Genomic DNA, 20900 nt, shown 5'->3' on the forward strand with positions numbered 1-20900 from the left:
AGTTTTTAACAGCTCCCTTTGGTGTACAGGATAAATATAACCCTCTTAGCTTTACATGTTCCCACCTCTCAGCCTTTGTTCATAGTATTTTCTTACCTACTGATTCACCAGCTTCTTCCTTTCCTTTTATTTAAACCCTTTTCTTAACTAAAAACTGGGTTTCATTTCCTCCTATTCGTGAAGCTTTCTCTTACCACCATATATCCCCATTGGTCTTCCCTCTCTCTGTCCCCAACTCCCTGTGACACTTGCTAAATGTACATTGATTTTCAACATAAGTCTGAGGGAGCCTGGGGATTTGTAGCAGTGTTTCAGGCACACTGAAGGTACAAGGGAAAAAGCAAAGGCTCCATTCCCTCCTCCATTCTGCTTTTTCTGTTGTATATGTTGAAATTTTATTTAACGCTTCCTTTGAAAATTTTCTCCTTTGGGCAATATCATTTTTTATTCCTAACTTTATTCATATTTTTTCTGCCTAAATACAGGATATTGTGAGACTAAATGAGATAAAGATGGTTTGAATAATCCTTTCAAATTAAGTAAATGTTACTTCCTTTATGGTCTTATTTTGAACTGAGAAGTTGTTGGAAGCTAAGACTTTTTCCACATTTTAAATTTTCATTCAACAATCAAGCAGTTACTAAGCACTAAAAATATATTAACAGACTAGTAGAAATAAAAAGACACAAATTTGTATTACAAGAGAGGTATGATTCCAAGTAGAACAAAGAAGACACATATAAGCTGTGTTTTGGTGAGTCACCTGGTGCTTTACTTCTAAGTGGTACCTTAATTGGTAGACATTCCAAAGTAAACAAGGCAGAAAAGAACCTTCTTAGGTAAAGAGAATAGAATATAAAAGACTCAAAGCCATGAAACAAGATAATGGGAACTACTAATCAGTAGAGGCTGAACATAGGAGTTGCTCATGAAATTGAGAGAGACCAGTGTTACCCAATATGATGCCTAATGGCCACACATAGCTACTTAAATTTAAATTTGAAGTGCAATTATTTAGTCATACTAGCCATATTTCAAGAGTATATTAGGTATATATATGCTAGTGTCCACTATATTGGACGGCATAGCTATAGAACATTTCCATCATCACAGAAAGTTCTTTTTTTTTTTAATTTTATTTATTTATTCATGAGACACACACACACACACACACACACAGGCAGAGACATTGGCAGAGGGAGAAGCAGGCTCCATGCAGGGAGCCCAATGTGGGACTCGATCCTGGGACTCCAGGATCACGCCCTGGGCCGAAGGCAGACTGCTAAACCACTGAGCCACCCAGGCATCCCCCCTCACAGAAAGTTCTATTGGACACTGACGAGCTAGATCATAGAGAACCTTATGCACTTAATTAAGGTGTTAGACTTTTATAGATAGTTGTGAGCCTCTGAAGAGTCTTAAAGCAGGGGAGGATGAGATCTATACTTCAAAGATTTTCAAATTTCCACATACCTGATATCATGTGCTTAGTGGTTTTAGAATCAAAAATTTCTATCTAGCACATAGCTTTTGCTGACAAAGTATAATTAGAAGTGAGTTAGGTATCCTGGGCCCTTGTATTTATTTCAGTGGAGAGTGAAATACAGAAAGGATTTAAATACCCTTTTAAGACTTCTGGCTCTGATAGAGAACCCTTTTTTTTTAAAATTTTTATTTATTTATGATAGACACAGAGAGAGCGGGGGGGGGGGCACAGAGACAAGCAGGCTCCATGTACCAGGAGCCAGACGTGGGATTCGATCCCGGGTCTCCAGGATCACTCCCTGGGCCAAAGGCAGGCGCCAAACCGCTGCGCCACCCAGGGATCCCTGATAGAGAACTCTTGAAAACCATTGCTATTCTTTATATTAGCTGAAAAAAATGTTTCTTTACCTTTTTTCTTTTTTACTGAAGTTACTGGATGATAAATGTTAGTGATAACGTTATGTGATAAAAATTTTCAAAAACTATTACTCAGGATATTTGTATCCTTATTTTGTTATAGGATTTGCCATTATGTTTTGAAAGCTAAGACAAATAACTGCCGTGACTTGATACTAACTTAACTAAATCAGGATGTTAAATAGAATTGTCATAGATTTATTAATCACGGTAATTTAATTAGATTTACTAACAAAATAAAAATGTAGCTTTTAATAATATGAATTAAATTTTCATGCATATTTGCTAATTTGGGCCTTTTCTTACAGTTAACCCAGTATCCACACCAGTTGTACTTCCCACACCAGCTCTTTCTCCAAGCTTGATAGCTGATCTTGAAGGTTTAAACTTGTCAACTTCTTCATCAGTCATCAGTGTAAGTAATTTTCAAAATAATACTAGCTCCGTTTTCATGTGATACTATTGCATCTTTCTTATTAAAGTGCAAATAATCAAAGTGGATTCTTAGTCTTGAAGAGTGTCTCCTCTGAACAAGTTCAATTTAGGTCTGAGCTTTTAATTTTATAAATACTTTTAAAATTTGCTCTACCCAAACCATTATCCTCATAATTGACTTCTGCTTGTTATTCACATTTAATTATCATGTGTACATTTTTCTCTGGCACTCTTACATATGTATAACATACAAGCATTCTTTGCCACATTGAGTTTGTTTATATACATAAATTCTGCCATGAAGAATTATTGTCTATGTTAACAGACTTATATTCCCACATTCTATTTCTATTACACTGTTCTTTTACCAGAGGCAACTAAAAGTACCTGACATTTTCGTTTTAAAATTCAAGATTATGTTTCTCTTTGAATTATCTTTATATGTTTATTTACATGCACTAGTATCTCTAAAAAAATTTTTTAATGCTACATATGGGGTATGGCTTTAAGTGAGGCAAGAGACTGGCCTATCTCAAAATAATGCCAAAACCATCGGCCTGTCCTAGTATCTGAAACTGCAATAACTTTTTCTGTGTTAGCGTATTATATCTACTAACCTTTCACTCTAAATCAGGCATGCTGCCTGAGATGTATAATCTGTTGATATGCTTGACCTCCTGTTAATTTGTTGTCAGAAACCTGACAAAGTAAGAGATAAAATGATAAGTTCTGATGGGAACATAGGTAGGTAGCTTGAATAGATCTGGTTAATCACTGGTTCCTGTGGCTGGCAGGGTACTGCAGGGTACGTAATTGGGGATCTGAGCTGAGGAGCATAGAGCTGATTCTGCCACAAGTGAGAAAGAGGAGTACCTAATCCTTGTACATTGTTACAGAAACTTTCCCATCAAAGCAAATGTGATTATCAGGACCATTTGGTTCAGAAATCACAAGTGAATACTATTAAGCTGAGCATGTTGTTTTAAGTTGTAGAATGGTGTGATCTCTAACTGCTGAGAAATGAGTAAGAACGATATCTGGTTTTAGTTTGATATTCTTCTTGCTAACAGGAAAAGGCACATTGAAAAAGATGGGGAGAAAGCAGTGAAAAGAAGCAGTTAAATCTTTCTTATTTAAGTAATAAATATTTCTTGAGCATTTGGGTAGGCTGTAAAGAGAAAGTAGTAGTCAAAAAAATCTATAGTGAAGCAGTTAGTCCTTAGGGGAAAGGAGGGACCTAAAACCTTGGGAGGCAGTGAGATGATGGATAAATAACTTGAGCTTTGGTATCAGATGACCAGGGTACAGACCTCTGCTTAGCCACTTACTAGCTATGTGGTTGGGCAAGTTGGTGTGTAACTTTTCTGCACCTCACTTTCCTCTGAAGATAATATATACCCTATAGGATTGGTATGACTTTAATGAGATCATAAATATATAGCTCTTAGAACAGTGACTGGCACATTGTCATTACTCAGTAAATAATAACTAATATTTTTAAAAGTGATGTGATAATGGACCCTATGTAGACTCTCATACTTTATTAACTGTAAGAAGAACACGGTTGAGATTAGGAAAGTTTGCAATAAAGTTTCATTCATCACAAAGTAATTGAAGGACTCACCCTTTTATACTAAGAAAAATATTTATTGGGGTGGTCTTTTCAAAGGAAAGGAAAAGCACTCCATCCAAAGAGTGTACCAAAAAAGGACTGCCAAAATGGGTAGAGGAGATTGGGGATACGGGCTTCTAGTTATGAAATAAGTAAGTCATGGGAATAAAAGGTATAGCTTAGGGAATACAGTTAGTGATATTGTAATAGTTTTGTATGGTGACAGGTGGTAGCTACACTTCTGGTGAGCATAGCATAATATAGAGCAAAGCTGAACCATTTTGTTGTATACCTGAAAGTATAATTGTGTGTAAACTATACTCACAAAAAAAAAAAAAAAAGACTGTCAAGTTCAGCTGAATAAAAAGCAGGATCTCAGACCTCATCACTAAAAGCTAACAAAATAAACAAATAGTAGTAATAAGAATGGCAACCAGAAGTTCACCAGCAACAATCAAATAAGGAAAGGGATAGAACTTGAACTTCAAAAAGTGGAGCCTATTGAAATAATATATTTTTTAAAGATTTATTTATTTATTCATCAGAGACAAAGGGAGAGAGAAGCAGAAACATAGGCAGAGGGAGAAGCAGGCTCCGTGAGGGGAGCCCGATGCGGGACTCAATCCCGGATCCTGGGATCACACCCTGAGCTGAAGGCATATGTTTTACTGCTGAGCCACCCAGGCATCCTGAAATAACCAGAATGTTTTGATGCAGAACGGCATGGTTCCTAATCTCAACTCCAGCCCACAAAACAGTACTTTGAAAAGATTAATGAAGCTAATTGCCAGTTTTTCATTATGTATATGAATTTAGAAAGAAATGGACTAAAGATATCAAAAGAAAATGCAAGAATTACAACGCTCATATGATGGTATGGGACGTCTACAAATATGGGAGCCTTTTGGATCCAAAAATGAAATTCATAGATAAGAGTACATCCATAATTTTAAAATCAACATGTTTCCCTTAGTGAATAAAAGGAAAGAAATAATTTTCAATAAGGTAATAGTTATATTGCTATATAAATACTTGTCCATGATTACACTAGAAATGTACTGAAGTAGTTAAATAATGCTGGCACTAATATGTATGTAGAACCACCATGAGTGTGTCAACTATAAATGCAGACTAATATAGGTGTATTAGCAACTCAAATAGTTTGGGTTGTGGTGTTGCCATCAGTAACATAATTTTCCAAAACATTGAAGTTTCTAGTAGTTGTATTCCAAGTTTATATGACTTTCTAGTCCTTAGATGATTTTCATTTGTTTCAGTGGGTTATTTAACCTTATTTTCCTTGTGTATTTGGTAGAATAGGGGTAGATTTTTTTTTTTGAAATTACCAAAATATTTGTAGTGAAACAGTTCCTTTTTCACACTAACTATTTTTCAAATGAAAAATTCACTATTTGTTCTTTTTAAATTATATATTCAGAACACAGAGATTCTTAAACATAATTCCCAACGAATATCATTATCATTATAAAGAAAGGCCTAGTTTTTCAAGCTGTATGAAAAACAAGATGTATAGGCACAGTATTTATTCCATTCTTAGTTGAAACTAATTGACAGTTGGCCAGATGGCTAAAAATGAAGAAACATTTCGTTTCCTGTAGCAGTATGTCAGTGAACATACTGTAAACTTTTTAGTGAATTAATGAATTTTTCTACTAGGTTATTGTTAGGCTAAGAGTTTCTAAATTGTTACACATGAAGCCCCAGGAACTCAGGCTCTGAATAATCCTCAAAATGTTACAGCTTCCAGAAGGGATGAAAAAAAAAGTGAGGTGGGAGAAAAGACAATATAAGAATAATTGTAAAATAAGAATAAATTGTTCACCTCTGGTTTTGGAAATGTTTGAGTGAAAATTGGTCTTTTCTGCTTTAAATACTCTTTCATATATTTGGGACACAAAACTATTAAAATGAATTCAACAGTTCAGGTTACCTCTGAAAACTTTTGATATATTTTTTCCTGATAAACATCAACATGAAATCTGGTCTCATTCTTTGCATTTTCATGTTTCTTTTCAAATTAGTTTTATAAGAAAATTTATTAATTTGCTTACTTAATATTAAGATTTTTATTTCTATAAGAAAATTTATTAATTTGCTTACTTAATATTAAGATTTTTATTTCTATTTATTTTATTTCTAAGATATTTATTTCTACTTAATATTTAGATTTTTATTTCTATTTTTATTTCCTCTACAGAGAAATGACTTCTGGGTTCAATCCCCCAATGCTATGAAACCCATAATGGAAGTATAATACCTGTGGTTCTTTAGCACCTAATCACAAGCCAGAAGGTTTCTATGGGAATATACTTTTTAAGAGTTCTAGTTTAAAATACCAAGAATTCATTTAGAAAGTCAGCACAACATTTAGGAAATGCATTGAATTTGGAACCCATATACTTGCTGTCTATCTGTTGTCTATCTATTGTCTATTGGCTGAGTTTGTTATTATCATCATGACTATGGGCAATTCATTGACTTGTGTAAACTCTAATTTTTGAATTTATAAAATGGAAATAATACTTTTCCTAAGCAATTATGTTTTCATGAAAAGTAAATGAAGTAATTAGCCTGAAAAAGTTTGAATTCTGTTCTATGGCTGTCATGTGGTATGAGAAGAGACAGATGAAGTTCTGGGAAACATCATGCTTTAAAGGCAACAAAGGAAAAGGCTAAGAAGATGAGTCAGTAAAGGAAGTGAATTATAGAACATGGTATCAGGAAACTCACAGATTAGGAAAGGAAACAGACAAATCATTTTATTGTAGTAAGTGCTACAATGGAGGTATAAATCTGCTTAGGTGCTACTGGTTGATCAAGATCTCTTAGAAAATAATTTTTTTTTTTCTTTAAGAAAAAAATTTCTATATCTGACCTTGGAACTGAATCTAGGAGAATAGTAAGAGTTTGTCTATGTGGCTAGAGTAGAACAAGAATGATATACTAACAGAGGAAATAGGGTATGCAAATGCTCGAGGTATGAACAGACTTGGAATATTAGAGAAACAGTAGTTCAATGTGGCTCAAGTATAGCACAAATAGGTTGGAATAACAAGTCTGATGTTGGAAAAATATGTTGGTGACATTACTGGCATGGGAAAATTGTAGTAATGACTCCTTTAACTTACTGCTTTCCAATCTTTTCATGTTATGGTACATACAGAAAAGTGATAATATTTGTAGTATGCTCTAGAGTGAACAGAGACTACTGCAGGAGGTGATAGGTACCCAGCCTAGGTGCTCCAACTACCACAGGCCCCACCTGGCCTTCCTGAGGGCTAATGGTGGGAGCAGCAGCACAACACAACTTCTAACCTATTGGTGGCACACTAGTGAAGAAGCACTGACTTAGCTGCTATAAAATAAGTGATTTGATCTTCAGGGATCACAATATCCAAGTGGAATTAACTTAGGAGGGTACAGGAAAATTCACTTAAAAAATGATCATTATAGAAAACAAGGCAATAGATTGAAGAATTATAACTAATTCCAGGAACAGTCCATGAAAGAAAAACTAGAATTGGAAAAAGAAAAGCCCTACTCGATACAATATGCTACTGGAAGTTATCCAAACTCCATGTTAAGGGCACAGTCCTGCCCACTGTTAAATTGGCCTGAGACTGTTGAGATCAACTGCAGGTTTAGGGATTTCCTAAAACTACCCTCAAGTTTGATAATTCACTGAAATACTCAAAGAACTCAGGAAAGCACTGTACTTAAGACTGCAGTCTTATTATAGCAATAGGATACAAATTAGAACCAACCAAAGGAAGAAAAAGATATTCTGGGTGGGTTTGAAATTCATAGCTTCCAGGTTACCCAACTGGCATCAAGGGTGGTATGCACAGAGCATCTGCTTAGCCTTAGTTGTTTGGGCTTGCTGTGAATCACTTTCTTGGCAGCAGCTATCAGGTATGGTCTATAAGGGCTTGCTGTGAATAATTAAAGACACTTCTATCACTCATGAATTTCCAAGGGTTTAGAAATTACCTCTCAAGAGCTACGACCAAGTCCAGATCTCTCTTTGAGTGACACTAAATTCCTTACTACGCATGTGCCAGTAAATATTTCATTCATTCAACAAGTATTTATTCAGGCCAGAATATAAGGCAGGTGCCAAAGGTACAGTGAACAAGTTGAGCTAGGTTTCTGCCCTCAGAGAGTTTATAATTGAGTAAATGATATAATGAAAAATGTCATCAAAGACATGTAGTAATACAGGTGATTTATTGTATAACATTGTTTTGCCCATTTGGGAATTTCTGTAGATACAGGTTGTCATTTTTGTTATTATTTCTCTGATTTTATATTGGCTACGCTCTATGGTCCAACCTATCTCCCTCTGTGCTATTATAGCTGAAAATCTAATGAGAGTTACTTTTGACATTTAACAGACTTTAAAATTTAGATATCTAAACTACTTTTCCTTTCTAGCAAGTAGAAGGATAATTTTCACAGTCCGTGATGTTCACAATCTGCTTTCCTTGAATTGCTGCTGTGAAACATCACTTCCTCACTTAGCAATGTTGAATAAAGCCTCATGATGCCTGGGAGAAGACAGTGGAAATAATAGCATTAAACTAAGGTTTGTGAGTGTTCTTACAAGTAGCCAGTCTGGAGTTTACTGTGACCTGCAGAAGAATGGCCTTAAGTTTGTTATTATGACTAAGAAGTCATCTAACTACAGTCCCCTCACCCACCCTTTAAGGGATTTTCAGACTGAAGGGTAGGAAGAAAGAATCCCATATCTAATGCACTTTATAATCAGGACAAGCAGAATAAGGCAAAGAAAAGGCATTTTTTAAAAATACATAAACCAAATTCACCATCTGAAGTTACATTTATCATTAGTTTTGTCAAGTTCCTTATGTAAGGAATATTAAAAAAAAAAAAAAGGCTAGCAACTAGGCTTGCAGCTTTTGCTATTGACAGAGATTGGCAACTAATGAAGCTATAACTGTCCATGATTAGGGCTGAGGTCCTGACCCTGTTTGTGTTAGAGGAACTTAATTGGAAAATAGAGAAGAGTGACTGTCAGACCTGCTTTTGGTGTACAGGTTACTCTATCAGTTTTAAAAACAATATGAAGAAAAAAGAAACCGTAATTCATGAAGCAGAATCTGATTTACTCAGTATGAAATTTACTAAACAGAATTGGGAATTATTAGGATAATTGCATACTGTAAGGATGACAGTTATAATTGAAGTTGATTTCTGTTTCTCTTAAGTGGACTTTTATTTTAAGTAGATCTCTCTCTCTTTTGAATTAATGCTAGCTAGGCTAAGGCATTTTGGTTTTGTTTCCCAGTCAACTTGTCTTGTTTATCCAGAAGAAAGCAAGAGCTTTCTTCTTGTTGTCTGCAAGGACACAGTGCTTTGAGGGAGGGAATCTATATTGATACAAGCATTTACTAAGTCGTGTGCAAGACATTTCATGAATATGTGGTTTCTTACCCAAAACAAATAATATATCTGTGATAAAGTTTGTTTTCTAATATGATGGAAGAATTATCTTTTAAAAAACATCTGTTTTTTACATTTTAAACACTTATGGTATATTCAAGCCCCAGGCTAAAAGATGAGTCCAGTTAAGACCAAATTCCTTTGAAGAGGAAATTATAAGTCAAAATTAAAAATAATTTTGTCATTTTAAATTTGGGAAAAATCCTTTATTTGTTCTGATGAAAATGTCAGTAATCATGGAACTGTGGTAAAAATAATGAAAAATCATTGGCCTGGGTCTGCTTAAATTGAAAACATTTTTTAATTAAAATTTGACAGTATTTTGTGCTTCCATTGCCTAGCCATGTCCCATCTTACTCTTTCATTCAATTCTCCTCTGGGTATGAGTTGCTTTAATTTTTAAATTAAACTTTAAAGGTGTGTCATACTATTGCTTCATCTTTTTATTTCTGCACTACTTCAGAGGTCTTATAGTTAATACCAGACCATTATTATCTCTCCCTTTCCTACATTATTAAAAGGAGCTGCTTTTTTTTATATATAAATTTAATTTTTATTGGTGTTCAATTTGCCAACATATAGAATAACATCCAGTGCTTATCCCATCAAGTGCCCCCCTCAGTGCCCGTCACCCAGTCACCCCCCACCCCCGCCCACCTCCCCTTCCATCACCTCTAGTTCATTTCCCAGAGTTAGGAGTGTCTCATGTTCTGTCTCCCTTTCTGATATTTCCCACTCATTTTTTTCTCCTTTCCCCTTTATTGCCTTTCACTATTAAAAAAAAATTATTGTTAATTTTAGTTGCAGGATTTTTATTTGAAAATATTTTTTATTTGGCTTAAGTAAATGTATGCCAATCTAAGTCCTGACTGGTGGATAATACTTATAATGTTTTGTTGATATTGTAATAAAATTATCTACAATACAAAATCCATTATATCAGATGCTAATTAATCAGATGAACTAGTAATGATTGCGTGTTACATATTCTTTCCCAAAGAAAGCAGGTCACCCAGCAAAATATAGAAAATATGTATATAAATCGACAAGAAATTGAGGGATCAAAGAGGTAATAATAAAGAAAGCCTTGGGCCTTTCTTTTCCTCTTCTTTCTACTTTTTGATAAGTAGTTCCTTTCATTTGCTATGGGTTCACTCTTTTCAGAGCTGAAATGGTTCCCTAAGCATGTACTGACTTTTTTCCCAAGATTATGGGTTCTAGCTTCTATTTATTATAATCAAATGTACTGTAGTAGTAAATAAAGGTTTTTAAAATATTCAATTAAAAAAGATTGACTCTTTTCTGGCAGTTTTATTTTACACATCCAGAGTTGATTGAACTTTGTGTTACTGTCAACTGCTAGGTTTCAAACTTTGTTGCTTGTGTTGAATTTGTGCTATTTGCATTGAAATATACTTTTTTAAGCTTTAAGGTATCTTAGATTATTATACATTAGCCAGTTTATTAATTATTATTTAACCATACATCAGCCAAGTTAACTTCTGTTATCTTTGTTCCTCTTTTAAAAAACTTGTCAAAAATTTTATGAACATAAGATAAAGCATGGTATGGAAAATTTATATAAATAGTATTAAATCTTTTAACATGAGAAACCTGAATGAAACATGGAAAGTATTATTGTGATGCTTAAATAAACTTTGTTGCTCTTCAGAGGAGAAGAAAATGAATTAAACTATAGGGCACATGCCCAACTAATGTTAAAAAATTAATTTATTACCAGAGAGAGGAGAGCGTGGGGTAAAAATAGATAAGTACAGTATATGACCCTAATATCAAAGAAAAGTAAAAGCCACTTATCTTAGAATATATCAGACACACTATTATTCAAATCATTCAGGAATGTAATTACAGACAGCTTTTATAGACCTATCATTAACGGTTATTTCTTTAAATTTGCAGCTGTTCCACATTACTGAATATATAAATATCTCCTCCAAATGTTAAATTAATACCAATGATATATTTTACAATTCTGTATGCACACACATGCAAACAAAATATCAGTAAGTTTTCCTTTAAAATTAATAATTTAGATTAAGAGAGATACCAAGTTTTATCTTTTTGAATCCTTATTCAAGCAGACCAACTTTGAAGAGACATGTATGATAGTTAAGGAAATGTAAACACTGTATTTTACATGAAATTAAAGGAAATTATTCTTTAATGTAGTAATAGTATTGACGTTTTCTTTAGAGTCTTTATCTGTTAGGTATACTAACCAAACTATTTCTTGAGAATTAGATTATATCTGGAATTTGCTTTTTATTTTTTCTATTTTTTATTTTTTTAAAGATTTTATTTATTTATTCATTAGAGGCAGAGAGAAGCAGAGACACAGGCAGAGGGAGAAGCAGGCTCTAGGAAGGGAGCCCGACGTGGGACTCGATCCCAGGTCTCCAGGATCATGCCTCGGGCTGAAGGCGGCGCTAAACCGCCAAGCCACCAGGGCTGCTCTGGAATTTGCTTTTTAAATAATGCAGAATAGTTTGGGCAGATGTTGAAAAAATTTTAAAGCTACTTATGGTAACTAGCTGTTCATTATATTTCTCTTTACTTTTGTGTACATTTGAAAGTTTTCATAACAAATTTTTATTTTTTTAATCTTTCTATTTTTTTTTAAGATTTTATTTATTTATTCATAGAGACAGAGAGAGAGAGGCAGAGACACAGGCAGAGGGAGAAGCAGGCACCATGCAGGGAGCCTGACGTGGGACTCGATCCCGGGTCTCCAGGATCACACCCTGGGCTGCAGGCAGCGCTAAACTGCTGTGCCACCTGGGCTGCCCCTCATGACAAATTTTTAATACATAATCTCAGAAACTCATTTCATATTTTCACTGAAGCAAAATCCATCCCTCGTAGAATATGTAACCTGGCAAAGTTATCTTGTAAATTTAAACTAGTGCATCAAAATTTGACTTCAGTTCAAGTTGTCATCTATGAAATTAGAAGACTGTGATAGGTTGTTTTTTAAGGTCCCTTCCAGTATTAAATCTCTTGAAGTCTGTGGGAAATTAAGTAGAGAGATGCCATTGACTTTAGTAAGATCCGTGTCAGCATAGGGAAAAGGTGCCTTATCTGGTGCCTTATCTTTTATATTAGAAACATATTGTAGATCTAATAAGACTTAGTTTCTGAGTCACTAGAAGATAGGACAGGGCCTATTTATTGGCCTTTCTAGTCCCAGTGCTTGATATATATAATAGGTGCTCATCAAAAGTGTGTTAAATGAATGAAATTAATCTTTTCCTGTTTTCTAGCTTAATCATGATACAATCCATTCCCACCGATGTCAGTTTAAAGAACTGTATTATTAATGTTAGTTTGTTACATCACTGAGAAAACCATTCCTGTCTAGAACATACCTGAAAAATAGCTGTGCTCCTTACATGTCCACATAGTCTTTAGCATATAGCATTTAAGACAATGAAACGGAGAATTAAGTTACTGCTTTAAATTATTTGATTGAATGTATCTTAATAACCCATTCTGTATATTTCTTAAATGCTATTTTCATTTGGCTAAAAATACATCTTGGTAAACTGAGAAATTAAAAATATCATTTTTATTTTATGTTCCTGTCAATACAACAGATCTCCTAAAAATTTAAAGCACATCTTTCTAAGGTAACATTTACCTCCTCACATCTTTAGCAGCTATCAGACATGACATGGGACATATTCATTGACCCTAAAAATTTTCATCAGAATCATGCACTGAAAGGGGGCAGCCCCAGCTAGACAAGAGGCTCATTTCAATTTTAACGGCTGTAATTAAAGGTTAATTTACTGAGTCAGGATTAACGAGGAAAGTACAAATGATAGGCAAGCAGCTGCCTTTATAATACAAGATTAGAACAATGCAATTACAATAAGAATTAGAAAAAATCAACTTCCAGAAAGGGTCCTTTAATGAATGAATTAAATTGTGATTTCTAAACATGAATATGTAAGATAGTACTTCTTCCGGGATCATATAATGATCTTGTATATCTAAGCATATTATGTCACATGTATAAACAGTGGTTAACACTAAAAACTTTTACATTATTAATAAGTTGCCAAAAATATGCATGTATATGTATCTGCATATGTTATTAAATGGCAAAGAAATTTCCCTACTTCAGACTCATTTTTTGATGTTTGTCTTTACCTGAATCAGAATTGATCTTTCCCTTTCTCTGCCACATTCTCACCAAGTACCTCTTATGTTTATACCTTAAATCTTTTGTTCTTATTAGAGGATATTCCTGAAACTCCTTTTATCTGGTAATAATAAAGTAGACACGTATCATTTTCAGGTACATTAATTATATTTACAAATTACAAAATATTTTTCTTAAAATTTAAGCTCAGCTGTATTTTATTTTTATGCATATCATATTACTTTAGTTTGATGTGCCCTTGAATCTCAGGACACTGATCCAAGCTTTTATAGGAGTTGTGTATTGCTAGGAAATTTCCAGACTGCTCATTGTGTTAAACATCCTAATGTGAAAGTTTCTTGCATAGTGAGTGTTGGCACATAGTAGGGCTTCAACAAATGTTATCATTTTCAGCTAATTTTGTATTAGTATGATTGAAGCCATATACATTTTTAAATTAGTTGAATCCTAAATTCTATCTTATTTATCATCTCATAAGATTCAAAGAGAGGTTGTATGTTCTTAGGCTTATGGATAGAGAAAATAATTGTCCATTGTGAATACAAGCTGTGGAAAATTTTACCTCAAAAAAATGAGGATCCATGAAAGGAGTTTACATTTTGTCCAATCACTCTTGAGCTGATTTACTATAATCAATCTGTATGCTGGGATAAATCTAAGTATTGATGCCTAGAAGCTAATAATCCAGTAGCCTTGTTTCTGAAAAAATATATAGTCCTATTTGAAGATTATATAGCCTATGATATGCAAAACTATAAGCACTATACTGTTATTACCATGGAAATGAGTTGTAGGCATAATATAGATTTACTTAGTAAAATGATTTTTTTTTTTTTTTTGTTAGGCTGACAAGTGCTAGAAAACTTGCTTTATGTATACATTGTGGGAAGCCTGGGTAAAATGATACTGTTGCACTGGTATTTATATTAACCCAAACATTGTATTTGGAGTGGGACAGCATGCTGTTTTGAACAATATTTTGACATTAAGAACTCCACAAAATAGTATTTAAGCCCCCTTTGGCGTGGGCAGTTGATAACTTTTCATTCATAATTAGCTCATAGAGAACCGAGAGACATTTCAGGGAAATTGAACTGTCAGTGGGTAGAAACAAGCATTTGACCTCATCACATTGAGTGGGGCCCATCATAATTTGTTCATTTGGTGCCCATCAGCCCAGCCTCATCTCTCATACGGCACCTCGCTGACCTTCCCTCTCCAATTCCGCTCAGTTCAGCTTTAATTATGACTCTGCAGACCTGAAGAAATATTGCAGCTTGCTCTCAAAAACCCTGAACTGCCACTCACCAAAAGATTGGTTTTTAACAGGTAATAAATGCCCAGAGGAAATGGTCCTATGTCCACACAGAGAACTGTGGCTTCTTTTGAGATTTTGCTGGATCTCATGTGTGTCATTGTTGCCTAGTAAAATTTTTATTTCTAACACAGGTTGTGACTGAGTTCACTGCTATAAGGAAATATCATGAGTTCTTTGATTTAGGAAAAGTTTCATCTATCCATAGAAGAAATTCTTTAGTTATTTGGCTATCCAGTGAATTCACTCAGCCCATCACCTATCCAGAGTTGAGAGACAATTTTAGTTAGGTTGTTTAGGTAAAATGTTGCTGTTTTTAGAATGCTGCATTTTTTTAAAAGATTTTATTTATTTATTCATAAGAGATACAGAGACACAGGCAGAGGGAGAAGCAGGCTCCCTGCAGGGACCCCAATGTGGGACTCAATCCCAGGACTCCAGGATCAGCCTTGAGCTGAAGGTACACACTCAACTACTGAGCCACCCATCCGTCCCTAGAATGCTGCATTTTTACTTTTACTTTTAATTAATAATTACTTTTTGATATATTGACCATCCAACAGAGAAAAAATGAGAAATTATAAGTCCCTCTTCTAGCAGTATAATTACTTGTAATTCATTAGCTAATTTGGCAGAAAGAATCCTGCTGAGTTAACAGTCTTGTCTCCGCCAAAAAAACAAGCCCAAAAAGGTAAAGTTTAAAATAAGCATTAATGTTACCTCCCCAAAACCACCTATACATCCCATTCATCCCCATGACAGTATTTTTGCAAAGCAAGTTGATAGCAGTCAGAAACTAGGTAGGAGGAAAATATAAATCTTAGAAAATTACAAAGTTCAACTTTGTTTTCAAATTATATAGCCAAAGATTTCATTACAAATAGAAACATTGAAAACTGTAGTTCCATACTGTGTATCCTTGTAGTGAATGTTAAACTGTCAGCAGGATTTTCAGGTCATTTGACAAAAAGGATACAGGTGCAGTAGCTAGCAGTGAAGGTGACTGCTAGTTTCATCAATCACTTTGCCTTTCTTTAAGTTGATACATAATGGACCCCTTCAATCAGCTTCCTTGTTCTTTGTCACTTGTTTGGAAAGAAGAAAAAAAAGAAGGGTGGAAAGGCTGGACTCTAAAGTCAAGGTTAGGAAATGAATTGTTATTTACTCAGGGTACCGAGGATGTCAGTGTGAAAGCAGGGCAGGCTCTTCATAAAATGTTGGATTTGTCAATGGGTGATAATATGCAGATTGAAGCTTCGTGCAAGCTTTGTTCAGTGGCAGTGCTGCTCAAAGTAGTGATTCTGAATATGAATTTGAAATTAAGATTTTTTGTGTGTGACAGAGACCTGTTTTGTGCCAGAAAAATGTTTGAATACACATTTTTGGTTTGCTTCTGGGAATTACATCAATCTAGTCACAAAAGCATAATTATAGGTAGATTGTGAATATAGGTCAGCCACTGACCATTTGGTCTTATATCTTTTATCATACTTGATTTCAATCAGAAATGTTCTCAAATTGTTGGGGAAAAAAAAGATCTCAAAATTTTATATGGCTTCATTTGCCATAAATGTACCACCTAACAAGTTTGAATGCCTTGCTAATTTTACACACTCATGGTGTAAGTAAAACACTTAAAGAAGACTCTCAGAAATTAATTAAATTAATATATGGCTTGGGATCCCTGGGTGGCTCAGTGGTTCAGCACCTGCCTTTGGCCCAGGGCATGATCCTGGAGTCCCAGGATCGAGTCCTGCATTGGGCTCTGGGCATGGAGCCTGCTTCTCCCTCTGCCTGTCTCTCTCTCTGTCTCTCTCTCTCTCTGTCTCTCTGTCTCTCTGTCTCTCTCTGTCTATCATGAATAAATAAATAAAATCTTAAAAAAAATATATATATATATATGGCTTACTTTAACTGTTTATTCCTTAGAAATCAATGCCTTTCAACTAATTTTTTAAAGAATGATGTGCATCTGGAGAAGGTTATCAGTTTCGCCAGTCTTTCCATAAATGGGAACAGGAAATCATAATGTATCTGTTTTTAAGCATGACCAGATTATGTATGATCTGAAACTCACCAATGTGCTTTTTAAGAATGTCTTTTTATAGATAGATGGCTCAATACTTATTTCAAAGCTATCAACCAAAAGATGCTATTACATATCAACAGACAGTGAAATGATCTGAGCAGGAGTCAGGTTAACATCAAGATTACATATTATGAAGGGCACCTGGGTGGCTCAGTTGGTTAAGCATCTGCCTTCAGCTCAGGTCATGATCCCAGGGTTCTGGGATCTAGCCCTGCATTGGGCTCTCTTTTCAGTGGAGAGCTTGTTTGTTACCCTCTCTCCCTCTGCCCCTCCCTCTGCTTATGCTCTCACTCTCTCTCTCTCTCTCTCTCTCTCAAATGAATAGATAAAAATCTTTTTTAAAATTACATTTCATAATTGTATGAAATTTCTCAGTTCTCTCAGATCTCCAAGAACAGTTTGAGTAAAATAGTGAATATAGGTTAATGTCCTTCACATTCTTTGCAAACTTAGTATTGGTGGATGGAGCTAGTTCTCTTTTGCTTCTAGTAAAAACTTTGGAGATTATGGCTTTCTTAGTGTTTTATTTTAATTAAATATTTCTGTTAATAAACATGAATGGAGTATCTTCTACATTCTCAACATTTTGGTATCAGCTGCAGCAAATTAAAAAAGTAAGCCATGGTTACAGTTTTGAGGCACATCTTAAGAGTCTTACAGAAATGGAAACCATAAACAAAGGAGTACAGTAATATATGAGTAAAATCCTTGTCTTGGATTATAATACTGAATTCCTTCTATAATATGGTGTATAGATATGGAATTTCCATCAAGAAACATTTTACCTTTGGGACGCCTGGGTGGCTCAGTGGTTGAGTGTCTGTCTGCCTTTGGCTCAGGGTGTGATCCCAGGTCCAGAGATCAAGTCCCACATTGGGCTCCCTGCATGGAGCCTGCTTCTCCCTCTGCCTGTGTCTCTGCCTCTCTCTCTCTCTCTCATGAATAAATAAAATCTTTAAAAAAAATTTTTTTTTACCTTTTAAGAAGGGAGAGATAGGTAGTTGGGGGGAGGGACAGAAGGAGAGAGAATCTTAAGCAGGCTCCATGCCCAGCACAGAGCCTGATACAGGGCTCGATCCCACAACTCTGGCAGCATGACCTGAGCCGAAATCAAAAGTCAGATGCATAGAATGGTGAAATGTCAGGGTGCCTGGGTGGCTCAGTTGGTTAAACATCTGACTCTTGTCATATGAACACAAACTTGAATCGAACTTTTCTGAGCAGCATTTGTTTATATTTCTGGTGGTTCCATTTTTCCATATAACCCTGGTTGCATAAGTACCCTTGTGTACACCTACATTATTTTTATCCCAGCAGTTATAAAGTTAACTTTGACATGAATGGTTGCAAAATGCTTAAGAATCCAGATCCAGGGACGCAATATATATAACCTTTTTAAAAATCTTTTTATTGTGCTTGTTTCATAGAAAGATAGCTCTAGAAAAAAATGTAACTTTTTAAAAGATTTATTTAGAGAGAGAGAGAACAGTAGAGTATGGTGGAGAGAGGCAGAGGGAGAGAGTCCCAAGCCAACCCCACTCAGAGCATGGAGCCTGGTGCATTTCTTGATCTCATGACCTGGAGATCATGACCTGAACTGAAACCAAGAGTTGGCCACTCACCCAACTATGCCATCCACACACCCCAAAAATTATAACATTTTTGAGAATTTGTCTACGATTATTGCTCTTTTATTACTACCCACTCTTTCTCTAACCAAGGTTTTCATTATCCTAGACTTGTTCTGCCCTACTCAAACCCTCTCCTATTTCTCTTATTCCTTCCTTTACCCGCATTGAAGTTTGTTTTGTTGTTCATCACCCAAGTGTCTGTGACTAGTACTACTTATAATAATCCTCTTTTGCTTCTATAGAACTCATAAAATGTTTGTATATGCATATTTTATCAGAAAGACTGATATATACTAACTAAAGAGTAAGAGTCTCAGAAAATAAGCAGTGCATTACATTGGAGCCTTTGGAAGGTAGTTCATCTTTTTTTTTTTTTTTTTTCATTGGTTCTCAGTACCTATCAGTTAACCAAATGCATCAAAACCAACCCATTGGGATCATTGAAAATATGTAAGGAATATTTAGGTGAAGGGATTTTTTTTAAAGATTTTATTTATTTATTCATGGGAGACACAGAGAGGCAGAGACCTCAGCAGAGGATGAAGCAGGCTCTCCACAGGGAGCCTGATGCGGGACCCAATCCCAGGACCCCAGGATCACGACCTAAGCCAAAGCCAGATGCTCCACCACAAGCCACCCAGGTGCCCCTAGGTGAAGGGATTTTAAAAAAACCAATCCTCTAAATGATTCTGACAAATAACTATCCAGATTTGAGAGCCACTCAAATGTATTAGTATCTCTACTAGTTGAGACTTAAATCTAATGAAATATACTACTATAGAATTTTTGATGCAGATCTGAAAGCAGATCACAGAGCAGCCATTGAAAGGTATATGCAGGGGATCCCTGGGTGGCTCAGCTGTTTGGCATCTGCCTTCGGCCCGGGGCGTGGTCCTGGGGTCCTAAGATCGAGTCTCACATCAGGCTCCCTGCATGGAGCCTGCTTCTCCCTCTGCATATGTCTCTGCCTCTCTCTGTGTGTCTCCCATAAATAAATGGATAAAATCTTAAAAAAAAAAAAAAAGGTATATGCAAACAAATGTATGCCATAGATGCCACGTATAGGTTTTACGACCCAAGAATTCAGAACAGTAGCTTTTTTTTTTTTTTTTCCAGAACAGTAGTTTTTAACTAGACATCAAAATAACCTTTATTTGTTGTCCATTGCTGCTGTAATACATTACTAGAAACTGGGTAGTTGATAACATTGAAAATTTATTATTCTTTTAAAATTCAGGAGGTCAGAAATCCTAACTGGGTCTCATTGAGCTAAACTTAAGGTGTCAACATGGCCATGTTCCTTCTGGAAGGTCTCAGAGAAAAATCCTTTTTTTGCTTTTTCCAGCTTTTAGAGGCTGCCTGCATCCCTTGGCTCATGGCCCTTTCCATTTCCAAAAACTGACTGAGTTGTTCTCACACTGCATCACTCTAACCCTCCTGCCTCCTTAACTTGTACTCATAGGAACTGTGTAATAACATTGGCCTAATTGAATAAGATCTCCCCATCTCAAAATCAGCTGATTAGCACCTTAATTCCCCCTTACCATGCAGTGTTACATATTCATAGGTTCTGTGGGTTAGGACTTGGAATATCTTTGGGCCCATTAATCTGTATACCACCTCACTTATAGAACCTGTATGAAGAGAAAGATGACTCAGATACCTCACCTGTCAAATTGCAGAGGGGAGGAAGAGTAGGGGCCATGGCATTTATGGAAGTCACTCTGATGCAGAGCCAGAGCCTAGCCCCACACATAAACATGTAACTCTTTGATCTTCATGCTGATTGTACCATGGTGATCATACACTTCTTCCTAGAATTCAAATGGAGCCCTGATGTGGAGATTATGGCCAGCTGTCTAACCAAGCAGTTCTTATTTGTGGCAAGCAGTTTTACTTAACTCTAATCAGAACCGGTCAAATTAAGAGAAATTTGAGGGGTGCCTGGGTCACTCAGTCAGATTTGGCATCTGACTCTTGGTTTCTGCTCAGATCATGATCGCAGCATCTGGGGATTGAGCCCCAAGTTGGGCTCTGTGCTCAGCACAGTCTGCTTGTCTCTCTCCCTCTGCTTCTCCCCCCCACTGACGCTTGCTTTCTCTCAAATAAATAAAGTCTTTTTTAAAAAAGAGAAATTTGAACATTTCAGGTCAGTCATATTAAATTTTATATATTCCTGTCTTCCTATTGTTATTTTTTATGTTTCTTTAAGTCAGAATTTTTATTTCAAAATCTTACCAATTTTC

At 35.4% G+C, this 20900-nt stretch overlaps 1 protein-coding gene across 7 annotated transcripts in view; it reads left to right on the top strand.

Moving 5' to 3' along the window:
• The window catches only part of AP3B1 (adaptor related protein complex 3 subunit beta 1), a 264956-nt gene that overhangs the window by 191973 nt on the left and 52083 nt on the right, over window positions 1–20900 (top strand). For 6 of the 7 annotated variants that reach the window (XM_025438344.3, XM_025438345.3, XM_049108352.1 and 3 more), the window contains one exon: window positions 2211–2317. In XM_025438344.3, the coding sequence (XP_025294129.3) occupies window positions 2211–2317 (107 nt within the window). Of the gene's footprint in view, window positions 1–2210; window positions 2318–6167; window positions 9861–20900 lie in introns of those variants that run through there. The other variant, XM_025438347.3, reaches the window with a different exon arrangement.

Source organism: Canis lupus, chromosome 3, assembly GCF_003254725.2.
Source record: "Canis lupus dingo isolate Sandy chromosome 3, ASM325472v2, whole genome shotgun sequence".
Classification (NCBI taxonomy): domain Eukaryota; kingdom Metazoa; phylum Chordata; class Mammalia; order Carnivora; family Canidae; genus Canis; species Canis lupus.